Source organism: Aquarana catesbeiana, linkage group LG01 (assembly GCF_042186555.1).
Source record: "Aquarana catesbeiana isolate 2022-GZ linkage group LG01, ASM4218655v1, whole genome shotgun sequence".
Classification (NCBI taxonomy): domain Eukaryota; kingdom Metazoa; phylum Chordata; class Amphibia; order Anura; family Ranidae; genus Aquarana; species Aquarana catesbeiana.
In genome coordinates, this window is record NC_133324.1 from 175,529,641 (window position 1) to 175,546,982 (window position 17,342).

At 42.6% G+C, this 17,342-nt stretch overlaps 1 protein-coding gene across 1 annotated transcript in view; it reads left to right on the forward strand.

Moving 5' to 3' along the window:
• Nucleotides 1–17,342, forward strand: part of PPIP5K2 (diphosphoinositol pentakisphosphate kinase 2) — a 189,953-nt gene that overhangs the window by 96,199 nt on the left and 76,412 nt on the right. The window contains exons 11-14 of the mRNA XM_073624575.1: nucleotides 1,828–1,914; nucleotides 2,334–2,409; nucleotides 2,517–2,626; nucleotides 13,012–13,097. Coding sequence (XP_073480676.1) covers nucleotides 1,828–1,914; nucleotides 2,334–2,409; nucleotides 2,517–2,626; nucleotides 13,012–13,097 — 359 coding nt within the window. The remainder of the gene's footprint in view (nucleotides 1–1,827; nucleotides 1,915–2,333; nucleotides 2,410–2,516; nucleotides 2,627–13,011; nucleotides 13,098–17,342) is intronic.

Genomic DNA, 17,342 nt, shown 5'->3' on the forward strand with positions numbered 1-17,342 from the left:
TACGGGGGGTGATCAGAGGTATTGGGGGGGGGGGACATCAGGACCCCCCCCCCCCCAAGCCTCTTGCAGCACCTGAAGTCAGCAGGAGTGGCAGAGGAGGGATGCCGGCTGGTGGCTGCGGGGAGCTGGTTTGTTGGCGGGGGGGGGGGGGGGGGCGGATCGATGGAGGGGGGTAATTAGTGTAATCCGCTGATCAGAGTTATAGAATTGTTCAGCAGAGTTACCATAAGCTTATAATAGAGGGAAATATTTTTTATTTTATTTATTTAAGATACTTGTATAGCGCCGTCAATTTACGCAGCGCTTTACATATACATTGTACATCCACATCGGTCGCTACCCTCAAGGAGCTTACAATCTAAGGTCCCTAACTCACATTCATATACTAGGGCCAATTTGGACAGAAGCCAATTAACCTACCAGCATGTCTTTGGAGTGTGGGAGGAAACCTGAGTACCCGCAGGAAACCCATGCAGGCACAGGGAGAACATGCAGGCAGGTGGTGTCGTGGTTGGGATTTGAACCAGCCACCCTTTTTACTGCTAGACGTGAGTGCTACCCACTACACCACTGTGCCGGAGTACAGACTTGACCACCAATTTATAACTTTTTTGAAATGCATTTTCAGTATTTTTTTGTTGTTCTGTCTCTCACTGTTAAAATAAACCTACCATTAAAATTATAGACTGATCGTTTTTTGTCAGTGGGCAAACAGAATCGGCAGGTAGATCAAATACTTTTTTTCCCCTCACTGTATCAGTGCCCATCAGTGCAGCCTCCTCAGCGCACATTAGTGAAGGAGAAAAATTACCTGTTTACAAAATTTTATAACAGAGCATAAAAAGCATTTTGTTTTTCAAAATTTTCGGTCTTTTTTTTTTGCTTGTTGAGCAAAAAATAAAAAACCCCATGGTGATTAAATACCACCAAAACAAAGCTCTATTTGTGTGAATAAAAATGTCATATGGGTACAGTCTTGCATGACCGCACAATTATCATTGAAAGTGTGACAGCGCTGAAAATTAGTCAGGTCAGGAAGGGGGTATAAGGGCCCAGTAAGAAAGTGGTTAAGTGTAACTCCAGCCACAAAACTATTTTTTTTTTTTTTTGGATAGCATAGGGAAGGGTAATACCCATCTAATGCTTGTTTTGCTGTCTTTGCCCCTATTTGGAAGATTTCACCTCCTTTTCTGTCCCTGTGACAATTGAATTTTGAAAATTTTGGGTTGTGGAAATGAGGATTGGTGATACAACTTTAGTGGAAACCCCTTTTTCATAATAACATTTATAGGAGTGAATTTCCCTTCCTAGGGGTAGATTTCCTATCACTTCCTGTTGGCTCCCTCCATTTGTAAGTATGAGTCAGATGTTTGTAACTCAGGGATTTCCTGTACAGCAACCTGAAAGTCGGCACGATTTTGCGAGGCAACTTCAGGGAATTCCTTGGTAATATTCCTGTAATGTCAGATCCAAATCACATCAATTAAGATAAGGATCCGACTTGGAGGCGACTTCCATTGAAATCTATGGGTACAAGTCAGCTGGAAGTCACCTTGAAGTAGTACAGGAACCTTTTCTGAAGTCTGAGCGACTTAATCAGTAGTGTACATTAAGACAGCTCTCATTCACTTCAATGGAATTTCCTATGTCCAGCGACTTGGGGCAACTTGAGGTCTGACAAGTCGGATCCCAAGTTGCTGTTGTGTGAACCGGCACTGAATGTTTTGTTGCTGTTGAATTGTGACATGGCAGTTAGGTGTAAATATTTTCTAATCTAATTAGTACTTTGACCTTTTTTTTTTTTTTTTTTTTTTTTTTTTTTTTAAGGATGGAGCTTCGTTGTGTTATTGCAGTGATAAGACATGGTGATCGGACACCAAAGCAAAAAATGAAAATGGAAGTAAGGCATCAAAGGTAAGCAGTAAGTGTAGATTCACTACAGATGTGGTGGAACTGCATTGGGCGGCCAGCACGATCCAACCACATGGACAAGGCAAAATGCATTGTCTCCTATGTACCAGGTTCACACTACTGCATTTCAGTGGTATGTGACCACTGTGCGCTGATCCACTGTCTCGCCACTTTACTATTACGGGACTTTTTATTATTCATTCACTTTTTTTGCACTTATTATGGCACACTCTGCTGAAGTTTGTTGCATGATTTCATGCTTTGGGTAGTCTCACCTATAGTGCTTCACTGAATAATTTTTTATTTACATTTTTTTTTTATCTTTAAATTCAAACCAAGATGACATTTTATCCTATGTGATGTTTAGTAATGTTTTCACATAATGGGTAATAAGAGCTTTACTTTTTTATTCATTTTCCAAGGTTTTTTGATCTGTTTGAAAAATGTTACGGATACAAGACTGGGAAATTAAAGCTGAAGAAACCAAAGCAGTTGCAGGCAAGTAAATTTGGGTACAAATGAGTTGCATGAAAAGGCTAAGGAAAGATTAGCCAGGTGTTTTCAGGTTTATAATTGGTAATATAATTTTGTTTCTATGTAAACAGGAAGTCCTGGACATTGCGAGGCAGCTTCTTGTTGAGCTTGGACAGAACAATGATTCTGAAATTGAGGAGAGCAAAGCAAAGCTGGAGCAGCTTAAAACAGTGTTAGAGATGTAAGTTGATTCGACTCATTAAAAGTAGTAAAAGTACACATTTCCTTCTAGCTCATAATAATAAAATTTTTCCTTGGTGACTTTGGAAGGCTATACTTGTCCTGTTCCCTGAAATGAAACACCTCCCTTCACCCCCAGCCCTCTGCATAGACACGTTTTGTGATATATTATTATTACACGTTAGTGGATATGTCTTTGTACTACATGGGAAACATGTTGTGGGATATTTCTAAAGCTGGAAATGTGACTTTCACCAAACATTCACTGGTGGTGAATCAAGCGCTGTCATTTAATACACATGCATCTGAAAGACTGACCTACAATGTATGTTTGGCGATTTATCAGATTTTCACGCCCTTTAGCCTTTTTATGCCACAGTTGGGAAATGCTGATAAACCCAAATCTCATAAAAATTTTAACGTCTTAAAAAGGAGCTCCAGTCTGGGAAAAAAAATAAGTTGGCAGCTGCAAATACTGTAGCTGCTGACTTTTAATATAAGGACACTTACCTGTCCAGGGATCCCATGATGCCTGCACCCTAAGCCGATTTCTCAATCGCCTTCGGGTGCAGGCGCTGGCATTGTAAGGGAAACTAGCAGCGAAACTAGTTTCCTACTGCACATGCACGTGTCACGTTGCTCTTTCTGAATGGTCCCGTTCTTGGACCTGTGTGTGTTCCAGAAGGCATCGGGGGAAGGAGGAGGGTCCGGAAATGCACGTAGATCGGCTATCCTACCCGGGAATGTGGGAGCGGGTGCTTGTCAAAACCAGGTGCCTGCTCCGCACCCCCCCCCCCACCCCCCAAAAAAAAGTGGCAAATGTGGCAGTGGAGCTCGGCTTTTAATGTTATTTCAATATTAAAATGTTTTTAAAAATCAGTAGCTTAATTTAATAGTAGCTTCATTAAATAATACCTGGTGATTCTGCCTTGAAGGGCCTTTTATAGGCACTTCCTGTTAAAAGGTAAAAGCGTTGGGTCGCTATCTTACAATTGTTTTCCTGTGTTGTCACCCTTTCACCTGTTCTACCAATAGTGACAACAAGTACTCATTACTCAGACATGGTACACTGTGTTGTCTTCATCAGGAAACCTTGGGAAATTATGTGCAGAAGTTGCTGAAGAGTATATATGTTGACAGGATGTGTCTATAAAGAGGCTTGCAGGAGATCAGCAGCACTGAGATGCAGCAATGAATGTGAAAAAGATGAAAACAGTATTTTATTTAGGAAAATCTTAAACTTTTTTTTTTTTTTTTTTTTTTTACATAGTCCTTTATCAAATTTAGACCCCTTTCACACTGGGGCACTTTTTAGGCATTTTAGCGCTAAAAATAGCGCGTGAAAAGCGCTTCTCGTGCCTCCCCAGTGTGAAAGGCCGAGTGCTTTAACACTGGGGTGTTGCGGGATGGGAAAAAAAAAGTCCTGCAAGCAACATCTTTGGGGCAGTGTGGGAGCGGTGTATACAGCGCTACTACACCACCCCTGCTCATTGAAATGAATGAGCACATCTTCCAAAGCGCCACAACATGGGAGCCCTTAACCCTTTATTCGGCTGCTAGCGGGGGTTAAAGCGGCCCGCTAGCGGCTGTAAAGCGCTGCTAAAACTACCGTCACTTTACCGCTAACGGACCCCTGTCCCAATGTAAAAGTAGCCTCAGTTAAGTTTAGTTAGGATTTACATCAATTTTAATTTTCTAGAACCCTCCTAAGTTATAAAACCTTTCCGTAGTTCCCGAAGATGTCTGCTTGTAACATGGCCATTCCTGGCATTAAATTAATGAAATATTTGAAATGACTTCTTCTAACTAGGTTGTCTCTTTAGTATCACTTCCGCTATAAACAAAGCTAATTAGTCTGTTTGAAACCCTGTACATATCTTTACAGTAACGTGTCACAGATTTTCTTTCCCATCAAATTAAAATTTACCAAAAGCAAGGTTTTGTCAATGTCCCCTTTCATCTTTATAATTAGTATTCATAACACTATTTGCTAATTGTATTATTCACTGTGACTTAACCACTTGCCAACCAGGGCAACTTTTAAACACATTAAAGTGATTGTAAATCTGCATTTTTTTTTTTTTTTTTAAATAAACGTCATACTTTCCTACTCTGTGCCTCTGTGACGGGCCTGCTCATTATTCGTCTGGAAAAACTCCCCACCACGTATCAAATATACCCAGTTAACATGTACAAAGACTAAGGGGGGATTGGCCTACCGTATCTTCACAGATATTATCTAGCCTGCCACCTCACAAGAATCGTAGATTGGAATATACACAAATCCAGGAAATTCTGGGTATATCTAGAAACCACCTTCACTCAATTCCCAATTCATACTCATCCCATGGCTACTCCCTCAACACTGGCCAAGAGAGATCCTGATACATCCACTCATTCAACCCTCCCTGATGGCCTTCACACAGGCAGCAAAATCTAAAACTTTTTCTTCAGCTCCGGGGCCCTTAAAGTTAAAAGGAAACCCTGACTTCCCTCCAGGCAACACAAACGTGTTTCTGGGCCGCGAATGGCCTTTTAAAGATATGTTAGCACATCACTTCTTTTTGAAAGGCACCACTTGCTCATAATAGAGCTTGACTGACATCTCCAATTAGTTTCCTTTCTGGACGTACAGACAGATACAACACTTTTTCTCCACACAGACCTCATCATCAACATGGACAAGATAACTTGCACCATTTGAATCCTTATGCACACGGGAATCACCACAAAGACACTTAAAGCGGAGTTTTTCACTCTTCACCATGCAGCACTAATGTGCACCCTTAAAATGAATTGGCAATTTATTATTTTTTTTGTTATGTTCACTTACCTGATTTAAGCCTATATATAATTTCACTTCCTCCTCGCGGACGTCATTTCCAGTTTTGCATTGGCTCCTGGGAGATCTTGGTCAGCTTGGCATGGCACTGCTCCCAAAACATTTAACATTGATGTCTATGGAAATTCTTGGTCAGCTTGGCATGGCACGGCTCCAGTAACATTTAACATTGCCGTCTATGGGGAATCTTGGTCAGCTTGGCATGGCAAGCTGAGCACGATTGCATTGCACATGCGCAAGATCGGCAGGTGCATGCTGGGTAGGCAGTATGCGCAGAGTATAGGAAGGACAGTGGCTTCAGATGCCCACACTGGAGATGGCTGCGCTGTGCAGGAACTTCACAAAGTAAGAAAACAATGCTGCACAAATAGAAAACTGGGCGTAGTTTACAGCATATCTTTGTTACATTGCAATTGGCATTAGTATTCCAGGGGTATTTTTATCTTAAAAGTCATATTTCAACCAGAACTCCACTTTAATATCTTTCATATATGCTTTGCTCTTTTAAGAGTCTCCCACCTTCCTGGATCCCGCATGTGTAGCGTGGGAAAAGGAGTGGCAGGCTTCCTTCTCTGATGAGGAGTGGGAAGCTATTCACGAATACACACACAAGGGTTCCCTGAATGTAGCCATCCAAGAAAACTGCTACAAAATTGAAACCTGATGGTATAGAACTCCATCGCGCCTCCACAAATTCTCCCCATCCATACCTAATACACGCTGGAGGTTTTGTAAAGCAGAAGGGACTATGCTTCACATTTGGTGGGATTGTGAATCCCTCCCAGCATTTCTGGAAAGAAGTACACAACATCATTGCACGTGTCACCACATTTATCTTAGATTACACTGCAGCGCGATACCTATTACACCACACGACCCTGTCTAAAAAAGAATATTATAAAACCTTGGCTATGCACATGGTGAATGCGACGAGACTCTGTGTTCCGATACACCCTCCAACTATCAGAGAATGGTTCACCAGACTTTCTAAAATAGAGGAGATGGGGGAACTTTATCTATACTTCTCAAGAGTGGATACAAAAATGTACAACTACGTGGGCATGTTGGATCCACTTTAAAACCACCGAGTATTTCCAATCCTATGATTCTTAGATAACGGATTCTCACGCAAGCTGTTTGTGGAGAATGAGTCCAAATTGAGCCAAAAGGCAGGGGGAAGGGGGGGCGTACAGGTGCAACAAGTCCCGCTATCCTAATCTCCTTACTCCTCTCCCCTCTGGTCCCTTTTCCTTTCTTTTTTTTATTATTATACAGGATTTATATAGCTCCAACAGTTTGCACAGCACTTTACAACAGTACAATTACAATACAAATCCATGCAGGAAGAATCAGAGGGCCCTGCTCGTTAGAGCTTAAAATCTAGGAGGGAGGGTCAAGTGATATGAAAGGGTAATAGCTGTGGGGGATGAGCTGATGATGAAAATAAAAGAACAGTTGTTAGGTGGAGGCAGGGTAGGCTTCGCCGAAGAGAAACGTTTTTAGGGATCGCCTAAAAGTAGATAGATTTGGAAATGGTCTGACAAATTGGGGTAGGGTATTCCAGAGGATGGGAAAGGCTCGGGAGAAGTCCTGGAGGTGATATGGGAGAAGGTGATGAAGGAGTTAGAGAGCAGGAGGTTTTGGGAGGAACGAAGAGGACGATTAGGTTGGTATTTTGAGACTAGGCTATTGATGTAGCTGGGGGCAGAGTTGTGGATGGCTTTGTAAGTTATTAGTATTTTTTATTTAATTTGCTGGGTAAGTGATAGCCAATGGAGGGATTGGCAGAGAGGAGTAGCAGACGCTGAGCGATTTGTAAGGTGGATGAGTCTGGCAGCAGTATTCATGATGGACTGGAGGGGGGATAGTCTATTTAAAGGTAAGCCAATGAGGAGGGAGTTGCAGTAGTCGAGGCGAGAGATAACCAGAGAGTGAATCAGGAGCTTTTTTGTTTCACTGGTTAGGAAGGAACGTAGTTTGGAGATGTTGTATAGGTTGAGGTGGCAAGCTTTGGAAAGTGTTTGGATGTGGGGCCGAAAGGAGAGTTCAGAGTCCAGGATAACACCTAGCACCCTGGCATGTGGGGATGAGTAGATGGTTGTGCCATTTGCTCTTGACAGAGAAGTCAGAGGAAGAGGCACGTGGGGAAGGAAATAATGAGCTTGGTTTCAGACAAGTTGAATTTTAGGAAGTGATGTGACATGCAGACTGATATGTCTGTTCGTAAGTTGGTGAAGCATGAGTTGAGGGGTGGAGAGATAGATTTGGGTGTCGTCAGCATAGAAATGATATTGAAAGCCGTATGAGGAAATCGGCTGACCCAGGGAAGAGGTGTAGATTGAAAATAAGAGAGGTCCAAGAACAGAACCTCGGGGGACCCCAAAGGAGAAGGGAAGAGGAGAGGAGGAAGTAGAATTGTAAGTGACACTGAAGGTGCATTGGGATAGGTAGGATGAGAGCCACCGAAGAGCGCAGTCATGGAGACCGAGGGAGTAAAGTTTTGTTTTCACCGTATCAAATGCAGCCAAAAGCTCTAGAAGTAGGAGTACAGAATAGTGTCTGTTGATTTTTGCGGTTAGTAAGTCATTTGTGAGTTTAGAAGAGCAGTTTCTGTGGAGTATTGAGGGCAAAATCCAGACTGAAGGGGATCAAGAAGGTTATTTTTTTTATGAGGTGGTCACTCAGTTGGTTGTAGACCAGGCATTCAAGGAATTTAGAGGAAAAGGGGAGCAAGGAGATAGAGCGTTGATTGTTAAGATTGGTAGGGTCCAAGGAAGCCTTTTTAAGTATGGGGGTGACCAGTGCATGTTTTAGAGCGTTGGGTAAGATGCCAGAAGAGAGGGAAAGTTTTGAGATGTGGGTCAGAGGGTCACCGTAGTATTTAAGAGGGAATGGAGTCCAGGGGACAGGTGGTTAGGTGGGCATTAGAAAGGAGTTTAGCAACTTTGTCTAGCAGGTAGCAGGTTTGAATAAAGGGAGTGTCAATTGTTGACATTGGGTGTTAACTCGGGAGATACTAGTAGAGTGGGGATTTCATCACAAATTTGTATCAATCTTATTTTTGAATTGAATCTCCTGGGCAGTGAGTGAGTTAGTGGGGGGAAGGCAGTGGAGGACGAAGTAGAGAGTTGAAGGTAGAGAAGAGTTGACGGGGACTGGATGAGAAGGTGTTAATGAGAGTGGTAAAATAGGTCTGCTTGGCAGTGTGGAAGGAAGAAATGTGTTTTTTTAAATTTGTATTGGTTGAAGTCTTGGAGAGATTTAGTCTTATGCCACAGACGCTCAAGAGCACTGCTACGTTTTTTTAGATTTCTGGTGTCATCTGTTTGCCAGGGTTGTAGGGGTCGAGGCCTGATTCTGTGTGTAGTGAGGGAAGCGAGCTCATCCAGGTTTGAAGACAGGGATTTATTGTAGACAGAAGTGGCTTGTTTGGGGCAGGACAGGGTGAGATATTGTCAGAGGCAGTCAGTGGCAGAATAGAGGAGAGAAGAGTTGAAGTGGCGAAGGTTTTTACAGGTGATGGTTAGGCGATTTGGTGGGAAAGGTGGTGGAAGACAGAAAGAGGGAAACTAATAAGGTGGTGATCAGAGAGAGGAAAAGGATTGTTGGAGAGGTTGCATGGAGTGCATAGGTAGGAGAATACAAGGTCAAGGGTGCTGCCATCAGAGTGAGTAGAAGCCTTTCCCCTTTGCTTCAGGTCAAATGAGGAGGTTAGACTAAGAAGTTTAGAAGCAGCAGGAGTGTTTGTATTAACAGGGATGTTAAAGTCGCTGAGAAGGATTGTGGGAATTTCCGAAGAGACAAAGTAGGGTAGCCAGGCCGAAAACTCATTAAGGAAAGTTGATAACGGTCCGGGGGGGGCGGTAGATTACAGAAATTCTTAGGGAAGTTGGAGAGAATAGGCATGTACAGTGAACTTCAAAAGTAGAGAGAGAGGAGAGTGAAGAACCTGGAAGGTGCTCCGCGGGGATAGGAGGGATCCCACTCCACCACCCATGCGTCCATTAGGTCTAGGGGAGAGAGTCCAGAGAAGGCCACCATGTGAGAGAGAAGCAGGAGAAGGAGTGTCAGATTCATGGAGCCAGGTTTCTGTGATGGCAAGTAGATTATTAATAGATTAAAGAGTTTGTGACAGAGAGGTCATGAATAGCGGTGAGTTTGTTGCAGACAGAGCAAGCATTCCAGAGGGCAAAGGAGAAGGGGAGGCTGGTTTTGGGAAGAAGAGGAATGGAGACTAAATTGCGTAGATTGCGACTACTGCCAGAGGATGTGGGGTGATGGTGATGGGTGTGTTGGGCACAGTTAAATAAAGGAGGCCCAGGATTTGATGATATATCTCCAGAGGTTAGGAGAAGAGTAAGGGAGGTAATATGAGAATACGATTTATATGAGGGGACATGCTTCAACGTCCCGGGGGTTTCGTTAGCATGTGGGATTAGAATTAGAAAGAAGCGAGGAGTGCAGTAATAGGGAGAGGGGAGAAGTGAGGATGATATGTACAGATTGTGGGGTCTATTTTAGAAAGTCTCCCCCCCCCCCCCCTTTTTTCTTTTTTCTTATTATTTTACCCCTTTTCTTCGTTTGCCTCTATTCTTTGATCTCTTAGTTATCTTACTCTGATTCAAGATTATTGGCAATCCCTATGAACCATGCATAGTGTGATTGACGTCCATTTGCATAGTGGTATAAATAAGCTTTGGACATTTTACTTGTATGAATCCCGCAATGTGCTGTTATATGATCTTTGTCATACTATATGGCTTGCAAGCCATTGATGGTCCGCAGTATATTTGCATGTCATGTATAATGTTTGCATTGTAAACACTTACCTCTTTTCAACTTTAATAAAACGTTTATGGGGGAAAAAAACCCCCCTTAAAATCAACATATTTTGTTCAAATTACTGTAAACCACGAACCGCGCCCCCCCCAAAAAAGAAAAAAAATATTTTCAGAAAGCAGGGACCCTGAAAAATAAAATGGTGACAATTGCATTTTTTTCATGTTGCACTATATTTGCACAGTTGTTGGGTTGTGTGCGGGAATGAACGGGTGCTTTTACATTTTTTTTTTTTATTTTTATATATTTCATTTAATTTTTTTTTTTACTTTTATTGCTGTTATAAGGGGGCTGACAAAAGCCTTCTCTATGTGGTAGCTAAGTGATAGGTACTCTTTATGGAGACATTGGGACTCTATTAGTCTCCCCTGCACTGCAGTGCAGCTTTTCAAACACAAACTGTGTTTGAATACCTATAAACTGGGCTATATTAGCCGAGGAATGACAGTCGTTACCCCGGAAGTGACATAATACATGTCTTTAGTCTCAGGAGGGAGTTCCTGTTTTCACCTGGTCCTGGGCTCTCCCGTTCCACCAAAGTTTTTTTTTTTTTTTTTTTTCTGGAACCTGCAAGGTAAAGCCATAATGTGCTAGTATGCATCACATACTAGCACATTATGTGAAACTTACCTTAGAACAAAGCCCTTCCAGGGGCAACCTGTCACCGCTGACAAGGCTCCCATCTTCACCCATCTTCCTTCTGGGTTCACAGACTCCGGCTGCGTGAGTGGCCAGAGCCGCAGTGACGACACTCCCGCGCATGCATGGAAGCTGCCTTTTACGGCATGGGACTCTGAAGGAATGGCCCAGGCTGTTCCTTCGGAGTGCATGCGCCGGTGACGTAACCAGCAGCATGTACAGTAAATATCTCCTAAACCGTGCACATCTGGGTACTAACATTTATAGGTAAAGTTGATCCAGGGAAAATCCAATTGCCTCTTGGGGGATCAGGAAGGAATTTTTTCTCCTGCTGTAGCAAATTGGAGCATGCTCTGCTGGGGTTTTTTGCCTTCCTCTGGATCAACTGAGGGTATAAAATTGGGTATATTGGATTGTACGATATTTTTTATTTTATTTATTTATTGTTTTTAAGGTTGAACTGGATGGACTTGTGTCTTTTTTCATACTGACTATGTAACTATCTAGGAGATCTTTACAGTGCCTATAGGTAAGCCTTATTATAGGTTTACCTATAGGTACAGATTATGCATGGGAGTTTCCTCCCACCATAAAGCTGTGATCTTGATTTAATTTTGTGTCTACCATGATGTTTAACCACTTCCCGCCCGCCGTATGCAGAATGATGTCCGGCAAGTGGTTGTGTTATCCTGACTGGGCGTCATATGATGCCCAGCCGGACAACATGCCGGCGTGCGCCCACGGGGGCGCGCAGCGCAGCGATCGCGGGTGCGGCATGTCAGTCTGACACCCCGCATCTCCGATCGTGATAAGAAGCCTCTGTCAGAGGCTTCTTACCACGTGATCAGCTGTGACCAATCGCAGCTGATGATCACGAGAACCAGGAAGTGCCGGTAAACGATCAGCGGCTCTCCCTGTCAGAGGGGGGTCTGTGCTGATAATCAGCACATTGATTATCAGCACAGCCCCCTCAGATGTGTCCCCTCAGCTGTCAGTCAGTGCCCCAATTAAAACACAGCTCACAGTGCTAATCAGTGCTCATCTCAGTGCCCAGCAGTAAAACCTGTCAGTACCTCAACATCAGTACTGCCCATCAGTGCTGCATATCATTGCCGCATATCAGTGCCCATCAATTCTACATATCCATAAGGTATATAAGGTGCCCATCAGTGCCAACTCATCATTGCCACCTCATCAGTTCCCGTCAGTTGAAGGAGAAAACAAAATTTTATAACCGAAACAAGAAAAACTTTTTTTTTTTCAAAAATGTTCTTTTTTAGTTTGTTTAGCAAAAAATAAAAAACACAGGTGATCAAATACCACCAAAAGAAAGCTCTATTTGTGGGAACAAAATGATAAAAATTTTGTTTGGGTACAGTGTAGCATGACTGCGCAATTGTCATTCAAAGTGCGACAGCGCTGAAAATTGTCCTGGGCGGGAAGGGGCGAAAGTTTCTGGTATTGAAGTGGTTAAAGGTACCTTGGTAGACAAGTGATTAGACACTCAAAACTTTTTTTTTTTCACGCAGGGGTTTAAGCTTCTGCCAACCTGCTGGCTGCTCTAGCTTGTTGTGGAGATTTTTCCCTCCCTACTTGTGTCTCTGGCACCAGAATTAAAGGGAACAGGTGTCTCATAAGGATAGTAGATACAGACCATAAATGAAAAAACAAACAAACAGAGTTCTCTGTATTGAAGTGATTTCCCCATCACTTCCTGTCCCAGCGAAACCCTATCCCACGTGGGAGTAAGAGGGAGTCTCTCTACATGGTCAGCAGTTAATAGAAAAAAAAAATAAAAAATTTGGCTGGAGTTGGATTTTAATAGATTTTTGTTATGTACTTGTCCTTTGGAAAATCTTTACAGCCAGAAATATTTTCTATGGAACTCCCCCCCCCCCCCTTCCCTTCTCTCTCCAACACTAAAAAAAGGGCTATACTTGGCTACACTCACCCCAAACCAAACTATATCAAATAATGCATACACACAGATGTCGATATGTTTGTGGTCTTCTCTACCTGCTACTTGTTTGTCTGTATTCACCAGATCATTGTTAATATTTTTCAAGGTATGGACACTTTTCTGGAATTAATCGAAAAGTGCAGCTGACATATCTCCCCCATGGTTGTCCTAAGACATCTAGTGAAGAAGAAGGTACAGTCTGGTCTGTTAAATTACTTTTATAGATTTGCTATGTTATGCTTTTTGTTATTGCTGTACATGGATTTCTTAAACACTGAAAAAAAAAAGTTTGAATTGATGGATAGCTAGGCTCTAAAATCTACATTAAAATGGATCTTCATATGAAAAAACACCCCTCCTCTCTAACCCTCCTCCCCTTCACCACACAACTCTGTTTTTTTTTTTTTTTCTTTTGATTGCTTACCTTCTTTTCTTTGCTAAAATTATGGACCCTCACCCCCATGCTGGTCACTTGCTTAGGCACATGATGTGCACTGTTCTCCCTGTGCCTCCTGGGATATGCATGCTACATATCCCAGGGTGCATACTCTTTCATTCATTAAAGGATTAGGGGGTGTGCCTAGTGGTACAACATTATGGGGCCCACCAGCTGAGCCTGGGCAAGATGGCAGCCCTCCCGATGACATCACACAAGAACACGGTGGTGAAAAAGGTAAAAAACCTTCAGCCTTTATAACCACTTTCAGCCTGCACAAAGCAATGACAGGCTGATAAGAACCACGGTTGTCCATCGATCCTTTGCATTACTTGCACATCAAGGTTTTTACCTGCAGTTAGGGACAGATGTCCATATCTGGACACATATATGTGCGTCCAACATCAGGCATCTGTCCCTAATCTCAGTGTGCAGTACGTGGACAGTTGCAGCTCCTGTCATTGCTTTGTCTACAACCACCTGTTGGCCTAGGCGCAGCAACACATTGTCTATGCCTGTTCATTCATGTGCTTGAGGCTGTATACTGAAGCTGTTATTGTGACATGTCCATTTGGATTTCAAAGAAATCTGTAGTATGGCAATTTAAATATTAATGACACTAACCTATTCAGAAAATTATAGTTGCCTGGCTAACATGATAATCCAGTGGCTTTTTTACTTTTACATTCATGGATATGGAACACGTGAGCAGATCAGAAGTTATCACTCTTACTAGCTACATATGAAAAGAAATAAGGGGCGGGACTTTGAGTGAAGCATGCGGATGCAAATGAGGAAATAAATAGAAATTGTTTTTTAATTGAGTCAATACTTAGAACAAAGGTTGGGGGTATACAATTCATTACATACAATGTATATCAATATTCGAGAATCAATCGCCACACATAGATACATAATCCAACCATGAGTTAAAACAGTATTTTACAAATACACAGGTCACATAATAACATGATTAATTGCATTGTAAGAAATACTTATAAAAATAGCTGATGCATTAAAGCGTCAATAGAAATAGAAGTAAGGTAAGATAAGTAGGAAAAGTAGTATATAAAACATACGTCATGACTCCAGTAAGGAATGTAAGGCAGTATTATACATTTGCACAGGTCACATAGGGCGTGATTAATTGCAGTGTAAATAATACTAAAACGGATAGTTGATGCATTGAAGCATCCCTAGAGGATAGAGGAGAAAGGTAACTTGATAGAAAGAAACGGCCTTAGGGAATTCATGAATAATGTTCTTGTAACGGTAGTTGTTAGCTCTACGCGTTTCGGGACCTTAAAGTCACTCGTCAGGAGCAAGACCGTAATAATTATCTATGAGTAGAGTAAATGACATATTTGGTGAGCTGAAAAGCAGGTGGGCAAATGCAAAAATGTGAAAACCCCCACACATCCATACATTTGACCCCCAAACTTACATGAGTGTATCCACACACAGGGGGCCACGAGAGTCAAACTGGCCAGAGATGCCACATCCTGGAGCTGAGGGGGCATGCCCGGGCAGCACACAACCAGCAAAGGCAACACCCCAAATTGGTCAACTAGTGGAATGGTGAAATGGCTACATAGTTTTTCTGGCTTAGGGTCTCCAAAGGTATTGAAGTCAGAGAGCCAGGGAACTATCACTTTTAGAAGAACACCAGCACTGGCAGCCACCTTATAATATTTTTTTTTAAGTGCAGGTTTCCAGTAATGCCCTGTCATTGCTACCATAATGGCTTGGACAAATGTTGTCCATAAAGCAAGTACAGTGGTACCTTGGATTACGAGCATAATTCGTTCCAGAAGAATGCTTGTAATCCAAAGCACTCGTATATAAAAGCAAGTTTCCCCATAGGAATCAATGGAAATGCAGATAATTCCTTCCAGTGTCACTGCTAGTGTATGAAGTACCGCATGTAACCAGAGGTGGGGGGGTGCCAGAGACACTTGGAGACGCTCTGAGGCACTTGGAGGCGCTCGGAACTGAGTGTTTCCGAGTGTCTCCGAGCATCACAGGTGTGCCCGCACCTCTGGCCACATGCGGTACTGCACACCCCGGAGGCTTGAATCCTGCTTGTCTTGCAAGACAACGCTCACAAGCCGAGTCAGGATTTAAAAAAAAAAATAGCTTGTATTGCGAAGTGCTCGTAAACCGCGTTACTTGCAATCTGAGGTATTACTGTATAAATAGTATGATGAACATCCTGATGTAAGTTTTTGTAGGAACTGAACCAAAAAGGTCAATAAGTCATGTACAGTGCCTTGAAAAGGTATTCATACCCCATGAAATTTTCCAAATTTTGTCATGTTACAACAAAAAAACGTAAATGTATTTTATTGGGATTTTATGTGATAGACCAACACAAAGTAGCACATAATTGTGAAGTGGAAGGAAAATGATAAATGGTTTTCCAAATTTTTTACAAATAAATATGTGAAAAGTGTGGTGTGCATTTGTATTCAGCCCTCCTGAGTCAATACTTTGTAGAACCACCTTTCACTGCAATTACAGCTGTACGTCTTTTTGGAGATGTCTCTACCAACTTTGCACATCTAGAGAGTGACATTTTTGCCCATTCATCTTTGCAAAATAGCCCAAGCTCTGTCAGATTGGATGGAAAGCATCTGTGAAAAGCAATTTTCAAGTCTTGCCACAGATTCTCGTTTGGATCTAGGTCTGGACTTTGACTGGGCGATTCTGACACATGAATATGCTTTGATCTAAACCATTTCATTGTAGCTCTGGCTGTATGTTTAGGGTCGTTGTCCTGGTTAACCTCTGCCCCAGTCTCAAGCCTTTTGCAGATTTTAACGGGTTTTCTTCTAAGATTGCCCTCTATCTTCCCATCAACTCTGACCAGCTTCCCAGTTTCTGCTGAAGACACACATCCCCACAACATGATGCTGCCAGCACCATGTTTCATGGTGGGGATGGTGTGTTCAGGGTGATGTGCAGTGTTAGTTTTCCACCACAAATAGCATTTTTCTTTTAGACCAAAAAGTTACATTTTGGTCTCATCTGACCAGAGCACCTTCTTCCGCATGTTTGCTGTGTCCCCTACATGGCTTCTCACAAACGACAAACCGGAGTGCTTGTGGCTTTCTTTCGACAATGGCTTTTTTCTTGCCGCTCTTCCATAAAGGCCAGATTTGTGGAGTGCGTGAATAATATTGGCTTGTGGACAGATTCTCCCACCTGAGCTGTGGATCTCTGCAGCTCCTCCAGAGTTACCATGGGCCTCTTGGCTGCTTCTCCTATTAATGCTTTCCTTGCCCGGCCTGTCAGTTTAGGTGGACGGCCATGTCTTGGTAGGTTTGCAATTGTGCCATACTCTTTCCATTTTTGGATGATGGATTGAACAGTGCTCCGTGAGATGTTCAAAGCTTGGGATATTTTTTTATAACCTAACCCTGCTTTAAACTTCTTTACAACTTTATCCCTGACCTGTCTGGTGTGTTTCAATTTTTTTTTTTTTTTTACAAATAATTATCATTTTCCTTCCACTTCACAATTATGCGCTACTTTGTGTTGGTCTATCACATAAAATCCCAATCAAATATATTTACGATTTTGGTTGTAACATGACAACATGAGGAAAATTTCAAGGGGTATGAATACTTTTTCAAGGCACTGTATATGCTAGTTTCTTATACTTCTCCATGATTTTAGTAGTTTCTGCTTAAGGTGATTTTAAAGCTTTTTTTTTTTTAAATAACAAACATGTTATACTTCCCTCCTCTGTGCAAGGGTTTTGCCCAAAGGGTCCCTGATCCTCCTTTTCTGGGGTGTCCTGGTGGCGCTCCTGGCTCCTCCTCTTCTCGAGTGCCCCCACAGAGAGCTGCTTTCCATGGGGGCACTCGTGTCGGCACACTCCTGAGTCCTGCTGCTGAGTCCATTGACACAGACAGCAGGACTTGGGCCCTGCCCCCCCGCTCCCATGTCACTGGAATTGATTGACAGCAGTGGGAGCCAATGACGGCTGCTGCTATCAG